Raw genomic sequence first — 17,588 nt, 5'->3', positions numbered from 1 at the left:
CACAGAGGAAGTCCAAGGGCACTGGTTGCTTCTTTTTTTCCACTTGTGTAATGTGCTGGTCCCAAGAGGTCTTGAAATGCCTGCTCTGGTGAAACAAAATACTTCCAGTGCTGTGGGTAGTCCTTCCTATCAGCCAAAATAGGCCACTCCACTGCATTTTTAAGAGGGGGAAAAAAAAAAAGTCAAAGCTACTGGAAGCATGTATATTTCTAAATGGCTACAGGCTTTTTATTCTTCTTTAGCTTTTTTTAAACATTTTCCCATGAGGTCATCAATAGCACTTCTTATTCACGATTTCGACAGTAGGTACTAGAGGCTTGTCCTGGGCTGGGCAGTCCTGGTTTCCCTGTGGGGTAAGGGAGTGCTCCTGCTGCAGGGAGAAACTGTCAGCAAGTTGCCGGTCATCCCTGTCAGCAAGTGATCCTGCGAAGAGCTGTTGGTGCTAATTTGATTAAAAATTGTAGTGTTATGATTAAGCCAATCTGTACCCCTTCCAAACTTGGGCCTCTGCTGTTTCTGGGCTCCCTCTGCTGTCGCAGTACGCAGCAGTGATAACGGGAGGGAGACCAACCATCAGGAGCATCCTAGACCAGAAACCCAGCTGACTGCAGAGAGATGTGCAGTGCAACCTGCTCCTCAAGTGCAGCTCCCTGGCAATGCTGCGGTCATCATTAGTTGCCCCAAAGTAACTCTGCAACTTCTCTGGCTTAAACCTGTCCTTGTGATGGCAGCTGGTGCTGGGAGACTCACTCGCCCGCAGAAGGCAGGATCCTGCGAGCACCTCGGGAGCTGCGCTGCCGCCCGCATGCCTGGGCAGCTGCCTGGACAGCCCCTCAGCCCGCATGGCGTTCGGCTCTAAGGCTCTGCGGAGGATACATACGCTGGCAGCCAGGATAAACCACCCCTTCCTCGGTGATACGGCCATAAATGGAAAAACCTGAAGGGAATGCAACAAATCTGTCCTAAATTTTGCTTGGTGTTCTGGCTCCGTGATACATCCTGGGTCTGTCTGCGAGGGTACTGCCCGCGAGCCAGGGGACAGTGAAGGTTTTCGCCCCCTCCGTGAACTGCTTTGAACAGTTAACATAGAAAATGTCAGGGAGGATCACCCAGCTGGGAACGTTAGTATTAAGTGGAAAACTTTCAGGGGGCTTTTCAGCTCCTTGGCACATTAATGTGATAAATCATCCGTAAAGTGCTTTTCCAGCAGACGTGGCTGTGCAATGTGCAATGCATCTGACAGCAAACATCTGTCTGGGCTGCAGCAACAATGTGGTCTGTTTTTCCTATCATATTGGTTTACCTTACTCATCTGGTGGAGATGAAATTCCCCTGAACCTTGGCTTCCCCTTGGCTGCTGTGCTTCCCGGCTGAGCACCCTCCATCCCGTACAGCACAGCAGGGATGGTGAGCAGACCGAGGGCCACTGTGGCCGGGTTGCTGCTCTGCTGCTGGACGAGCCGCTGGCCAGGGATCCACACGGCTTCCAGCCTTGGGGGGGATTTGAAGATTAAAACTTAGTTATGAGAATTTAACTTGGCTCATCTTGAATTGGGTTGCAGGTTGCATCCAAAAAAGGAACGGGGCTTACTGTCTTCCTCCACCTGGGCTAAAGCTGTAATCTCACCAGCCATACTTATTCTTGCTGGACCTTAGCAGACCTCCCATAAGATGTTGATCTCATTATGTTTCCACAAATTTCATCTGAATTCCCTTAAAAGCAGCTGAACACCTGATACCCAAGGCCCCAGTTTAGCCGCAGACGTGTCCTGCACATTAGCTTTTGGCCTTTACTTAGTTTCCATACAAAGAAAATGGCTTTGTGCTTCAGCTTATGTTTGTTTTGTTGCTGCGATGAGGCTGCAAACGCTGAGTCCAGGGAAAGAAATTCAAACAATGAAATGGGAATCTGCAAGGCTGGTTAAATCCCACAGAGTGGTAAAGGAGCTCTCCCCACAGTAGGTGTAGCCACAAGCGGACTCTGAAATATGTGGGGTTACCCCTCTGCTGCATCTTCTTACTCCAAAAGAATTAATCTGACTGGGGGGAAAAAAAAAAAGTCAGAAGTAAGTCCTTAGGTCTGGAGATGAGTGAAGTGCAGTAGGGGAGATGATGTTTTGCCCTTGGACACTGATGGTTCCTTTAGCTTTGATAGCTACTCATTATGAAAAAACAATTAAATGATGCTTTTTAAATTAATAATGATGGAAATAATGGCAATGGATAAAAAGTAAATAGTACATAAATCATATAACTTATAAATAACAATATCCAGAGCTAAAGAATCTAGCGGATTGCATGCGTCTGGGCAAAGGGACAATGTTGTGAGGGCAGGGGAGTGACGAAGTCAAGGAGAAGCTGCACATGCAACACACAAAACTGCCTCCATTTCCTTGCACGCCGTGCCTGTAAGAGAACCGCTGCCACGTGGCGTTGGGGAAAGGCCAAAGGATGCGGACAGGCTCTTTCTAAATCTTTGCAGTTTCCCCCTCGAAGAAAAAAAAAGAAAAAAATGACGCGACTTGGCCGTGTAGCGTTTGTTATTCTTGGCAATCTTGTAGAGGAGCCAAGCAAGTGAATGGGTAGGGTTTTCCTCCTACCTACCCTGGTCTAGTGTGTTTACTTGTCAAAGTGAAAACAAAGTTGCAAGGGAGCAGTGTGGGAAAACTGAATCGTGAACAGGGTATTGAAGACAGCAAAGGGCTGGCGATAGCTGTGCACTTGGGTGGTTAGAAGCGAGAGTCGTGTCCTGCTGTGTTCCGGACACGCTGTAGGGCGTTAACCAGCTCCTCTGTCACGAGCAGCGTTTCAAAGGTATGCTGCCGCAGAGCTCGCTGCGGCAGCCTGCTCCTCACCCGCTTCCTTTCAAGGGCATTATATGGCCCTTAGCACATTTTTGTAGCAACATTCCTGTTTCATTAAAGAAAAAAAAGCAAGCCAAGATTTCAGAAATTGAGTATGTCATACTCTGAAAATTGCTGTATCTTCTCCATGTCCATTGCTCTGTGATCTTTGCTGCTTTGAATGCTTCCAAAAATAACTTGAAAGGGATGCATGGCTCGATTATTGCCGACACGGGTAGTTATTGATCTAGATGACTGCTTGGAAAGAAAGGACGATAGAGAAGCCACACTCTGCTATCCACATGTTTAGACCTCCTGTCTCATTTTGCTTGAGCTAATGGGGAAAGGCATGTATCATGGCATGGCAACAAAGAAAATCCTCTGCCTGCTTTAAAGTTATTGGGCACTTTTACATATTAAAGTCATTACAAATACCTAAAACATTTGACTTCAAATATATTTTGCTAACTAAACCAGCTCATATCCTACAAAACACCCCAAAAGCAGCTCCTAATCCTTTGGTTGACCAGATGCCCTTGACACAATGCGGAGCAGCCTTGGGGCCACTCTGAACTGCTGTGGCTCTGCGGAAGGTCCTTTTAAGTAGCTGGGGAAAAGAGCAGCTCATTGGTTGCTCCAACCACTCTTTCTGTTCCCCAGGACTGTCCTGGAGGATGTGTTGCAGGAGGCGAGGAGATGTGCCTCCCCGCTCCCTCGTGCCCCCGGGAGGAGCTGTACCCCGCTCCTGCCCACACCTTGGTCCAGCACCAGGGGGGAAAGGGTGGCTGCAAAATGCCCTCTCTCCCTTCTCTTAGCTCTCATCCCATGTCCAACAGTGAGATTGGTTTCAGACAGAAACATCCCGTATAGCTGCCATGTCTATGCTTTAGTTAAAGTTTGACACTGCTTTGGCTGTTTGGAGGTACTGTAGCTAGGTCCTTGGCTTTGATCATTTCCTTTTCTAGACTTTAATCAGACATTATGTGGAAAAATGGGTTTCATACTAGCAGCTGTGATTTACTTTCCTTTTTGTTTTGGTGTGGGGTAGATTTTTTGTTTGGTTGGTTTTATTTTTTGTTTAAAGGGGAGGTGCATTTCTGTGCTCCTTCGCCATCTTGGTCTTTACCATCTTTTTGGCGCTACTGGACTGGCATAACACGGTGGGGGGATCTTTTGCTCTAAGTTTAAAATGTGTGTATAAAATATACTTATTATGTGAGCTTTTATCAAAAGTAATTTCAGATTTCCAGCATGAAACTTTCAAATATGGACTTGCCCTACACAGCTTTATAAATGTGTAGATTAGAATAAAAACTCATGTGCCTTAGGGAGAATTTGAGACAAGATCGCTAAGCACTTTCTCTGATTTGTGTCAGAGAAAAACACACTGTAGAATAAATACATATTTTCCAGGAGTAATGTATTGCACGTGAGATGAAAGGCTGCATTTAATTTGCTGTGAATTTACATAAGTGTGAATCTTAAACAGCAGTATGTGCTCTATACTCTGTCAACTTGTACAAATAACTTAGAAGCTGAAGGTATTTTAGAGTAAGGAAGAATCAGTCACGAAGTGATCATTATTTTAATGAGTATAACTACTTCTCCAACTTACAGTAAAAATGAATACAGCATGAAAGTACCAATGGAGTTTGAGCCTAATCACTGAATGTCTTTTTGCATAGAAATATCTGAAGAGCATTAGGGAGCAGCCAGCGCCTGTGTTTCCCGCTGCTGCGGAACAGAGTCTGTTGGCTGTAATGTTTTCTCATTTGTTACCCCACCATCATCAGTGGGAACTCTGCTTAAAAGATGCTGGTGTGATGTGACCCTGCAACAGCAGCCACATCTGTTCCAGGCCTTCGTGTCGGAGACGCAGAAGCTGTACGCCCTGCGGTGTGTTAGACAAAACCTGTACGTGAGCGTAAGCCTTCTGCACCTTCTCACAGCCAGTACGGACCCAATGTGAAATAGGACGGCATCTGTCTTAATGCCTCTGGGCAACATGACTCTGTGTGTGTGTATACGTATGCATACATTACATTTTAGATATATCTGGACATATATATAGCAATATATTTCAACTTGCAAAGCTGGGCAGCTAATTCGGTGTTCTTCCCACAGTAGGCACTTGGAAATCTCTCTGGACTCGGGTTTGCTGTCCACCCAGCCAAAAGAAATTGGCACGCGCTGCAGGTAGCTCAGCAGTGGCTAAACAGGAGCTGTGCTGAAGGGATCCACAGAGGTGTGAGTCTACTGGTACACCCAAGACACTGCTTGCTTTCAGCATGCTTTAAAAACTAGCTGGAAATCTGATACATAAAAAATACTTTAAAAATTGTACATGAAAGCAATTCCATGGGATTGGATCCAACGTCCATTTTTACAAAATGCCATGGGAGGAGAAGAAAGCTAGGACAAAAGAGAAAAGGCATTTGCAAATAATAAAACGGATACATATTTTTCCTGTTTCTCCACCTGTGCTGCGATCCCACGAGGTGCAGGCAGTTGCTGACCACAGGCTGGATAGTTGATGTATCATGAACAGCACTAAGTTAATGTGGCATTATAGCTTTGGACTACAACCAGCTAAGTGAAATCCTGTCCACTAGCACCTTCTGGATACAGCCCAAAGCTTCTTCAGAGTTGTCCTGCGAACACTTGTTAACCAGCTCATTTTTCTTGCTGCTATAAGAGGGTAGGGACAGTTGGGCTTGGTAGTCTATGGCCCACACGTGTCAGTGTTGCAGGCAGATCAGAAACTAGACCTATCTGAAAGCTTTGCAATGTCATTCTTTGGTGTGGATTTGGAGACGAAGGGGAAATAAACCCATCTTGGGTGTCCTGGTTTTGGCTGGGATAGAGTTAATTTTATTCCTAGTAGCAGGCACAGTGCTGTGTTTTGGATTTAGTAGGAGAAGAATGCTGATAACACACTGATGTTTTAGTTGTTGCTAAGTACTGCTGATGCCAGTCAAGGACTTTTCAGCTTCCCATGCTCTGCCAGGGGCACAAGAAACTGGGAGGGGGCACAGCCACAATAGTTGATCCAAACTGCCCAAAGGGCTATTCCATACCATACAGCGTCATGCTCAGTATAGAAACTGGGAGGGGTTGGCTGGGGGGCAGCGATCGCTGCTCGGGAACTGTCTGGGTATTGGTCGGCGGGTGGTGAGCAATTGCATTGTGCATCACTTGCTTTGGATATTATTATATGTTATTATTATCATGATTATATTGTTATTATTATCATACTATTTTACTTTATTTCAATGATTAAACTGTTCTTCTCTCAACCCAGGAGTGTTTCTCACTCTTACTCCTCCAATTCTCTCCCCCATCCCACTGGGGCAGGGGGAGCGAGCGAGCAGCTGCGTGGTGCTGAGCTGCTGGCTGGGGCTAAACCACAACGTCGGGCTTCCTCCATTATTTAGTCTGACCAGGTACCAGTATGGTCATCAGGAGACCTGCTTTGCAGACAGTTACAGAAATACTCTCTTTTCCCAGTATGACTATAGTAATATGCAAACATGTCTAAAATTAAAATTTCTGATAAAGACAGTAGCTGGATCCTAGAAGTTGAGCGGAGAGTTGGCAGCCAGAAACGTAAGTTTTGATTGTGCATCAGGTTTGGGTGGGTAGTCTGACCCTTTCCCAGTTAAACTGGATAGCGTGCCATCGCTCATGGAGGCGTTGCAGGCATTAGATTCTGTTTGTGCAGGACTTCGCATTTCCGCTGATGAACAGTTTTTATCATTATTTGTACTCTATTCTGCATGAAATACTGTGTTGAGTATATAGTAGCTTGAATTTTGTTTATATATTTAAGGATTTATACACTGCAAATTGCACTCAAGCAGAGCGATTGTGCTGTTGGGAACCTGGAGCCACCACACTCCTACACGCGCTCTTCTCCTCTGTGTATGTGGCATACGCCTGCGATCTGCAAAGCTGCCTCTCTTTTTTAATTATTATTATGTTATTTATTTAACATTGAGAGTACATATTTTGGAGAAATGTGGACAGTTCAAGGAGGTGTGGGTATGTAAGTACAACATATCGCAGGCATAAAGTGTGAACTTCAGGGATCCCTTGTGTGAGTTTTTAATAGGGCACGCTTCGCTGACAAAAAATCCCAGCAGTGTAAAATTAGATCCATTGAGAGCCTTGATTAATTTGGTTTTTGTTTTTTATTTTCCCCAAAGCTGTTCAAAGCTATGGGTTTAGTTGTATTATAACTCTATATTAAGTATACGGGACAAACCTGGATGGATCTAGGTCTAATCACATTTACAAACATTTGTAAATAACAATAATGACTTCATATCTGCATGCAAGATGTGTGAGATTAGGTATGAGCCCAAAACAGTAATCAGTTCCATGACAGCTTTTAATAAACAGAAATTTGCATAAAATGGTTTTTAGAAAAGTACAGAATAAGAGCAGAAAATATCTCTTCCCTATTAACCATTGGTATAAATCCCAAGATGTCTTGTTTTAAAGTTATAAGTTGCAATCTTCACTAAAGCGTTAAACAGAAAATATCACAGTTAAAGCACAGTACTGCTGGTGTCTTACAGAATATAGGTATTAACCTTTCCTCATCTTTTCCCCCTTTTATAGCAAAGGCAAAAAATAATTTCCTCATGTTTCCAAAATTAATTATTAAAGGAGGCACTCAGAAATCAAATCACCACTAAAAGCCAGTTCTGTTATGCTATGTCTTAATGTCAAAACTTTGATAAAAACTTTTCAGTACTTACTAAAGAGGAATGGATTTGAACCACACTATGCTAGGTCATGACCAAATCCTAATTTAGTTTTATTTGATTATTCAGCTGAGATATCTGTTGACTGTTAATGACGAGTAGAAGCTATGGAAGTGTTTGCAAGCTTATGTTAGAGTTCTCACTTATGTTGGGATTTTTTCTGTCAACAAATTTAATTCTACAGTTATTTAATTCTGTAGTTGTAGTTCTACAGTTTTAGCCTACTAGAAAGAGGCTAGGATTTATTTGACTTTCAAGGAATAGTTTGAAAATAAACAGTTGAACAGAGACTATCCGAGGGTGGATGTGTGGTTATTTTGTCAGTCTCGCAGCATGGGTGAGAGGGCGTCCTGTTAACTCTGCAGCTATAAGGACAGTGAAGAATAAACTCAGTGGACATATTGTTGGGTATAAAGCCAAGTATTTTAAAAATCTTTCTCTTTCAATTTAGCATCTGAATGTAGGGGGAAACCCACTACTTCAGCTGCAGTAATTTTTACATAGCATGATCTCTATTCAGAATGCAGCCTAGAGGAAAATATCCTGCAGATATTTGGTATTTGGTGTAACAAAAATGGATCTGAGTCCAGGCGCCACTTCTCTGTCAGGTGTGGAGTCACTAACCACCTCTTGTGCTTTGTGATTTCTAGCCACAAAGCAGCATCAGCATTCATTCCTCTTCCTGACTTTACTCAAACACCTGTCTGCCCTGCAGATCTTAATTATATCTGTGCACAGCATCTGATGGGATTTCTGACCCTGTCTGCCACCTCTGCACTGAGATTTATTTCTGTTCCTAATGCAGAGGAAAATTAATACGCCTTCTCTGGTAGCTCTGTGGTTTCTGAGCTTATGGACTTAGAAATGTAGTAAAAACTATTTGTGGCTGTGATAGTCATCACATGTACAGTGGGATATACAGAATAGTTGAACGAGATCTTGTATTAAAGTGGAGTTCTACCTAGAAAGGTGTGTATATAAAAATAACTCTGCAGCAGTGGTTGCTTATTTTGATAACGAATTTTAGTTATGATATCTGCAATAAAGAATGCCCCTCTGAAAATAGAGGAAGGTACTGTTCATAATAAATCTTTAGTAATACTTATAAGCTCTATTTTGATGCTCCCTTCCAAGCTTTCTAGGGAGGGAAGGTATATTTATAGAGGAAAATTAAGGTATTGTGATACCCAGTCAGCCCATTAAAGTGATAATCTTGCAAGACATTTTGCCCACTGATTTTAAACAGCAAATAAACTGACAGAGGTAGCAATGGATTTTATAGATTCAAACTCCAGGGCACAGATAAATCTTAAATTGTTATTAACAACAGGTTTCTTAGCTTATGGAACTCAAAAATATATTTGTGATGTTAGTTTCTGAAAAGAAAAGACAATTTTTTTTTTTTTTTTAGGTTCGACAATCCAGGTTTTGCTTGTTCTCGTTAGAAGAAAGCTCAGTCCCTATTCAGGATGCTCTTCCTGAGGAGCCGGAGCCTTGACATGACCACGTCCCAGTCTGCATAGGCACCTTCCAGGTGACGAGTCACTTCTGATCCCGACTGGTAGCTTTGGCGCCCATGAAGCACGCGCCAGTTATCAAACGTCACTATGTCTCCTATAAAGAGATTGCACAATGTTTAATATTTGGTATATTATAGTTGATTCCTTCAAACAGGTAACATGGAGGTAGATTTATATCAACAGTTAGGAGGCAATAATTTGAAGTAGCTCGGCTGGAGATACACAGCAACGACACAGTAATTTTAATTGAGCTGGTCATTCTCAACCAGAGAGGGCAGGTCCCTTAGACCTCTACTTCTTTTCTTGTATAACCAGGAGTTAAAAAGCAGAGCGGCAGGGGAGTTCATGCTGAGAAAAGCAGACTTGAGGGGAAAGGACTACAGAAAATCCACAGGAATGATAAAAAGGGTGAAAGCCACTAGGATGCTTTTTATTTGATCAATTTGGTACTATTTGTGCTACACACATCCTGCATTACTATCCCTGGTAAGAGAATTTTATGAGAACAAAGTCAAGCCATTGAAAGTTAGGAAATCACATAATTAAGGCTAGAATGCCATTTTAATTTTTCTCCCTTGTGTGACACCATTATGATAAATTTCTAATTAAATAACCTTATAGTCTTTCTTTCCTTCTCCCCCTCCCTTCTACCACTGTTTTGGTGTGTTAATTGATTGGATGGATGGTACTAATGTAATGTGAGGCACTTTTTTTTTACCGTTTATTATGTGATCTTATAAATGATTTTATTGCATGTTCCCAATAGAGAGAGATTCATTTTCTCATAGACATTTTAAAGACACTAGCATCACAGTACCTGAGGCAGTCAGATACACTAATGAATTTACTTTTGTAACATCTCTCGAGAGATGAGGGACTATTCATATCTTTATTTTATAGCTGGGAAATAAAAGAACAGAGATTAAGGCCAAAGTAGTTAAAATATGCATAGACTGACTTTTAAAGAATAAAGGGCATTTTTACAGCATATTTTATGTTCAAAATGCAGCCCTGTACAACTCTATCTGAAGTTTAGAGCACTTAGCACTTCTGCAAATCTGCCTCCAGATGTCTTGCGTAGGCCACCCAAAAAAGCAGCGCAGCAGCAGTGGCCTTTGGTAATTCACCCAGCATTACGCTGGCATTCTGGTGGTGTCTACGCTGGTAAGCAAAGATGAACGACTGAATTCCCCACGGTGCCGCTCAGCTTCCTTCAGCGTTATGTGTATTATGCAACTGTATCATCTTCTAGATGTTCTGCCACTCCTGCAGCCATTGGGAAGGTGCCCCACTAACAAATTAAAGTGTCATAAAGAAAGATGTATCATTTGGCTTAACGTCTGTACTCTGCATCAAATGAAGCAGAGGAAAAAGTATGTGATTGTGTATCATTTAGTGAACAGACACTGAACTGGGATGGCACCGCAGTCTTACGCATGATATTTCCCGTCGGTGGTGCTATCGATATGACAAGTTACAATTTCCTATATGGTATGGGGTTTTGATGTAGTATAAAGATACATTGGATTAATCAATAGATAGACTCTATTACCCCCTGCTTTTTTTTTTTCTTTTTCTTTTTAGTGTAACAAAGGCAAAATAAATCTATGAGACAAATGTCAGGATGCAATATGAAATAAAATAGGTGATAAAAGGACTGAAATTTCCTTTCGGTACCAGTGCTAACAATGCTAAAGTGTTCTGACTGTTAGGAAAAACCTGTGAAAAATCATTGCGAGGAGATGCAACTTGCTGACCTGGTTTCAGCTTGTAAGTAAACTTGTGTTCTGGACTGTTTAATAAATCATCAAATTCCTTTAGAGCTGCATAAAATGGCCTCACTTTTTCAGCTGGTATGTCAAACACTGTGTCTCTTGTTGCATTATTATAATTGATGCGAACTGCTTGGCCTCTGGAATCCACGCTATGAAACAGAGAAGGAAAGGAAAAGGAATGTATTATGTTGTTACTGAAACATTTTAAGATGGTTAAACAGCAACTGAACTCTCCAGCTGGAATTTCAGTATGTTTCTATAGAGAAATTCAGCTTGTTATTGGTTTGGATTTTGATAATTAAGCCTAAGTAGGAAAAGGGATAATCAGGACAAAAGTGGAGACACTTGATTTCCTCAAACATCTATATTCTACACACTTTAATTGTAGAGTTGTAAACTCTTTAAATTTAGAAGAGATTATGATAATTTGCATTTGATCTTTTTATAATATATAGTTCTTAATCTAAATACTTCAAATTATGATCTCTCTTTGACATGATATGGATGTACATTGGCTGGAATTTAGTAACAGACCCAGCTGCTGTTAACCTATGTCTGTACCTAGGAGTTCCTCTAATTACCACCACTGCTTGCTAGCATGTGGCAAAATCAAATAAGGAAAATTATGCTGTGGTGGTACAAAGCAAAAACAAGTAATACACTGGCAAAAAACCCAAACAACAAAAAAAACCCGAAAGTAACTACAGACTGAGTCAAACCAGTGTTTCACCACGAGGTGGCAGGAGCAGACCTTCTCCTGCCAACACGTACTCCACCATACAACAGGGATTTTGTTTTTCGCTGTTGTTGAAACTACTCACTCTATAATCCTCTGTTTACATTGCACAGCAAAATCACAGTAGTCCACCCCAACATCTGTATAGTCTACAGCAGTAGAGGACAGGATCTGATACGCTTGAGGATTTTGTTTCTTCAGCTTGTTGGATACGTGAAATCCATCTACAACTTCACTTTCACCTCCTGCAGCTGTTTGCTTTATACAGTGGAGAAGCTGAACCTGGAATGAATTAACATCTCACTGTGAGAAGAATTAGCCTGCATATTTAACAGTTCATTAGTATCCATTCCCTCATATCTGTGGTTCTGTTTTTTTGTTTTGGGATTTTTCCCCCCCACCCCAGCAAAAGCCTGAGTTCCCATTACTGCAGCTTCACAGCACTTTGCCGTCACTATCACACAGGCAGAAAATTGAAGTAGCATGTTCATAAATCCATCCCATTTGGGATACCTTCTAACACTTGCAACCTGTGAGTCAACTGCAAAGCTCTGGTCTCACTTCTTTCCTTGCAGTGCCTCTTTGTGGCAGTCATATAATTTTAAATGCATTGCAGTCTTATCTCAACAGGAGGATTAATTTTGTCTTGCAGAAACAAAACCTACTGTGAATTATCGGCTCACAGAGGGGAGAAGGTGGCTCTCGTAGAAGGCAACAGGCCCAGTGTCTCTATCATAAAGTAGGTTTAAGACAGTTTCATTTCACTTCACAGTGAAATTGCCAAGGCGTGAGATGGAGCAGAAAGTCTAACCTGGGCTCTTGGTTGCACCAGTGTAAATCTGAGCTGCTGACACAGGCAGTAAGACTCCCCGTGGCATTAGAGAGCCCAGCATCACACAAAGTGTAACTGTTCATCTCGGCCAAACTACACAAAATACATCTGTCATACCAATGGTATCAGCATTCACCTTTCCTTTCCATGACAGTGAATTATTTCTGAGACCACTAGAAGAAGAAAAAAAAAAAAAAAAGAAGAAGAGGAGAAAAAGAAGCAGAGAACAGGGTTTGTCCCAGAATCTCCCCACCAGCCAGACCCACAGACCTTGATGATGGTGATGAAAGGGGAAACTGAAATCAATTAATTAAGCCCTATTCCACCCTTACTCTACATTAATGAACAGCATCTAAATGATTTTAATAGGTGATGTTAGTGTGAAGTATTTGGCACTTACTTGTGGGTAAATCACATTGGTTTTTTGTTTAATTATAGAAAAAACTGGTAGAAAGTACTCTACAACATGAGAAGAGGAAGTTGTAGGTATGAAGCTTATAGATGCAAACTTTCCCAGGGTTATCTTTGTTCCTTTGTACTGTTCCTACTACATTTAGGTTCTCCGGTGAGTTATGCGGATTAGGCTTTGATATGACAGGGACTAAGTGAAAATGTATTTTCTGTGGTTGTTATCCAGCTTTAGAAAATGCCCCTTTTTTGTCTAATTATGAAAGGGCAGATAAGGGTCTAATTTCAATCAATTTATAGAAAACAGAATACAACATCTTAATCATATTTCTTCTAATACGTTCTCCTCCTGAGGTGAACAGACGTGTCCTAAGCTGTCACAACTTGACTACAGCCTGTAGACACCCAACTTCTTCAATATAATGTAAGCAGCATCAAAAGCACATACAGGACCCTAATGCTTTCTCATATGGTAATATTCTCAATACTTTGTGAGTTTTCATTTAAAAATCATAGCATAAATAGTGGGCTTGTTATGCAGAACTTACATCATAATGTATATATTGCATACCTATGAGTAACAGATTGTTATTTTCACACTGCTCCTTTAAAGACAAAATTCGGAGTCACTGAACGCTAGCCATATTTCACACTATAGGAACATTTCCCTTTCCCCTTGGTAGATTCACCTTACCCCAGGTGGATACTGCAGAGCAGGGTAATCAGTGTGAAAACATAGTTTCCCGGTTGTATAAGCCACGTTGTTAGCATCTACTTTGTCTTGCACTTGCCAAGTTGGTCTTTATAATGAAAGGGAAAAGAGAAAACATGTTAAAACAGCCAGCCAGCATGCCAGACAGTACACATTGAAGCTGTGAAATCACAGTACAAAAGAGTCATTCCATCTTTGAACATGAAAATATTGTAAAATTATGAGGAAGTAGTAATTTAGTAGTGTTCCCCAATCCCAGCAAAGAAGGCTTATTTCAGCAGTCCTAGATTCAAGCTAGAAACTTAAGTGTGCCAAGGGACACCTGGCCCAGTGTAGTATTTAGGAGAATGACAGCTTTCCAGCAGCAGTACTTTGCTGAATGCAAAGATCAGTTGAAGACACTAACCAAGAGGTCTCTGCTAGGATAAATCATCATCTTACTACTGAGGCTTCAGAAATATGAGAGTGGAAGTTGGCCCATTTCTTTTTATCAGCCTTTCATTTTTTCCTGCCAGGTGGAGCACTTTATCAATGAAATATGAAATTGTTAAAGGCTATGTAACTTTCCCCAAAAATTATTTTTAAAGCTTTATGCTCTTAGAAAATATAGAGTAGCCTTTGCAGGGTTTTTTTTTTCTGTAACTTGAAGGCTTGCCGCTGAAGGAAAATGTCTTGATGAAAGACTTTGTAACTTCTTCCCTTTCTTTGATGCTCTTTCTGAGAACTAACCCCATTTATTTTGTTACATAGTTTCTGTCTTGAAATTTGACAAAATTCAGTCAGAAGTTTGCTGACAACCGCAGGGGGAAAAAAAAAGTCTTAGTTATATGACAGACATGAATATATCACGTTGCAGCAGTATCAAAATCTGTTTTGAGTGACACACCATGCAGGAGAATTTAAGACCAAGAACAACACGTTTTGTTTGTACAGAGCTCACATGATTGAAGACAATCCTCAGCAGATGCATGTTATAGATCCAGACGTTTGTCTGGAAAAATGTATGTCACCATACGCAGCCCATGTAATCACAGGAGCATAAGTGATTTAAAAGAAAATATGAATCTAATTTTCCCTTGTGAAATACTATAGACCAAATATGTTTCAGACGGTGTGTGTCTAGCATTACTTCTTAATAATAGTTTAAAATGAAAATAGGCTAAAGAACATGCAGACCAAAATGATTTATATACAATATACAAACACTTTTGTTCTAGGAGTGGTATTTAGTATAGAGACTATGCAAAATGCTAAAACTAACTTTCTGAAATTGCCAGGGGCAAAACCCCCTTGAATATTTGCAAATGTGTTTAACTGCCTGGGAGAAAGAATTCTTATTATTTGGTACAGCACATATTCATCAGTACATGACTTCAGTACTCAAGTATGATAATTTCAACCACACTTCCATAGTTCCCAATTTTACAGCCAAAAAATAGCCCGTTATATCATCCTTGTCATTAGTGTTGAAGGTAGCTAGGTTCACCATATCTTTAATTTAAAAGGCTTGTCACTTGATGGTTCTAAAACAATTTAACACATTTTAATTGTCTCATTTATATGCAACAGATACAACTGTTGGAATGGTAGTACTTTATAAAATCATTGTAAGGTTTTGCAAAAGCAGTCAGTGTTTTCGTGCTGTTTCACTTTGTGAGGGGAGCTGGCCCCCGGGAGCTTTTCTTCCACGCAAGTTGCTTCGGTCAAAGCTCAAGTTACTGACTTGAAGTCAATGCTAATACGGAGCTCAGTGCCGAATGTGGAAAAAATCAAAGTCTCAACTGAACTTAAGTATCAACTCAGTCATGGGGAGAGCACACGAGAAGTAAAGGAAGAAAATGTGGGTAATGTCAGAGGACTCTTGGCCCTTAGGGAGAGCAAAGCAGGGTGGAATGGTTTATGGTTTAGTAATTAGGGTCAGATTTCAACATAATTGCTCAGGCTGTTTGACAGAGGAGGAAATTCGGCACCAGGCAGGTATAGCAATTTTTTGCATTAAGTGGCAATGTGGACTCAGTCTCCCTGAGCAGAAAACTAGCCTGTCTGTTACATCCTTAGCCTTGCAAAACTGCTGCACTAGGAACTAAAGCCACACTTGAATCATCTGGTCTTGCACTTTATTAAAAAAATCTAAAAGTCTCATTCATAAGAGGTTTGGGACCCATGTCCTTCTCTTGCAGGTGAAGCCCTCCGGGAGGTGCAGATGGTTTGGCTATTTCAGTGGGAGTCCTGGGGTCCCAAAGGAAGCCCATCATGGCACTCCAAGCCCTGGACAAGGCTTCAGAATAGGGCAGGAGCTCAAGGTTTAGGGCATGAGAAGTTGGAGAAATGAATTGTGGTATGACTGGAGACCCTGTTAATGGAGTTGTGCCTCCATAAGGTAAAGAAAAAGGTTAATTTAAAAGTGTAGAACCCTTGATGTTGTTAGATGGCTGATACAGAGAATGTTTCCACTTTTTACAGTAATGGCATTTTAGGTAGAATGTACCAAACATCTAGACAAGAAAAAAGGGGTTTGTTTTTCCATGTGTTGGGGTTATATTCACTGCTGTTACATTTCAGTTTAAAATTCATGGCCCTGTTGAGGTAATGTTTTCTTTGGCAAGCTTGCCAATTCCAAATTTATCCTTTTATTTATAATATTTGGTAGGCCTTATATTTGGCTGCTAGTGAAATAGTAAGGGAATTTTACCCAAAGTTATTATTTTATTACAGTTGTAAAAGCTACCTCAGAATAGGATGCCAGTGAGAAATGAACTTTTGTTTTACAGGTGAAGAGATGGACTGTAAAATGCTGCTCTAAGTCTGTTGTTAAGACTGAAAACTCAATGGAGTTTCTGCTACTGCAAGAAATGTGTAAGAGCAACAAGACCAGGCACTACAATAACTATAGTTGAAAATGAAACAGGTTAAAAGATACTATAGGGAAAGAAGTCTTGTCTTCTCCATAATACTTTTTAGGCTGGGTTCCAGCTATACATGGTAAAAGAATAAGAAATTTGTTCCTTATAAAACACTTACCCCCCTCCCCACCAAGTATCCAAAAATAAGCCAAAACCATTGAAATCTTTTTCAAGGCTTCACGTGACGAATTACACATTTAACACTGGGTTATTAAGCTGATTAGATACAGTTCTCTAATTATTTGCTGATATGTTTAGCATGTTATCACTTCGTAAACATCTGTATTAAAACATTTGAAACTAGTTTTGTGACTTAACTTTCAAAAAATACTTTATGGATAGGTTCTTGAAACACTACACGTAATAACACAAAGTTTATGCACGATCATGCTTGTATTTTCCAGTACTTGAAAAATTCCTCTCTTTTTTTTTAAAAAAAAAAACCCAACCAAACAGGGCTTTTAAGGAAAAAATGTAGTCTGAAGAGTAATTAAAAAAAAAAAAAAATTCAAATCATTAATCATTAACATTACCTGTATGGCAATGAGAGCAGCTGAACATTAAGATGTCAGGCTGCAACATGTGTGCCTCTACATGTGTGCATGTGCACAGAGAGGAAGGAGACTTGGTTGATGGTGCAGTAAAATGGAGAACAATTCTTTTGAGCAGGTTTAGTATTTTGCAACCTAGCTTTCTATTTACAACCTTTGCAATTAAAGAAACTCCTCTTAAACAGAGGAAAAAGATAAACCAACTCCTCCTTACAATGTATTGAGAAGACAATGCTCAGTAGCAGTGTCTCAAACCATGCAGTGGTCTGCAAACCATACAAATGCAAACAGATGATGCTTTTGTAAAACATTTCCTATAAACTTCATCCAGTGCCAGAAGAACTCAATGGCAGGCAATATCCTTCATCTTGTACACCTCCTTGGCAGCATAATGGGGCTGTACAGTTCCAGCAGCTTACTGCTGTATTACTCCGAGTGTTATGTTTGAATAGGTATGCTTTTACCGTGTAGCCTTAATAAAGGCATCCTTACAGTGCATCTTGGAGACAGCTAAACAGTGTCTGATCTCTGAACTGGAG

The 17,588-nt window shown here is 40.8% G+C and overlaps 1 protein-coding gene across 1 annotated transcript in view; it reads right to left on the bottom strand.

The window, feature by feature from the left end:
* Positions 1 to 9,065: 9,065 nt before the first annotated feature.
* The window catches only part of BBOX1 (gamma-butyrobetaine hydroxylase 1), a 32,601-nt gene continuing 24,078 nt past the window's right edge, over positions 9,066 to 17,588 (bottom strand). The window contains exons 4-7 of the mRNA XM_009480236.2: positions 13,578 to 13,683; positions 11,729 to 11,925; positions 10,890 to 11,056; positions 9,066 to 9,226 (exon numbers count right to left, since the gene is read on the bottom strand). Of these exons, the coding sequence (XP_009478511.2) occupies positions 9,066 to 9,226; positions 10,890 to 11,056; positions 11,729 to 11,925; positions 13,578 to 13,683 (631 nt within the window). The remainder of the gene's footprint in view (positions 9,227 to 10,889; positions 11,057 to 11,728; positions 11,926 to 13,577; positions 13,684 to 17,588) is intronic.

This window comes from Pelecanus crispus, chromosome 6 (assembly GCF_030463565.1).
Source record: "Pelecanus crispus isolate bPelCri1 chromosome 6, bPelCri1.pri, whole genome shotgun sequence".
In the NCBI taxonomy this organism is placed as follows: domain Eukaryota; kingdom Metazoa; phylum Chordata; class Aves; order Pelecaniformes; family Pelecanidae; genus Pelecanus; species Pelecanus crispus.
The sequence above is the reverse complement of the archived record's forward strand: the minus strand, read 5'-3'. Positions and strand labels throughout refer to the sequence as shown.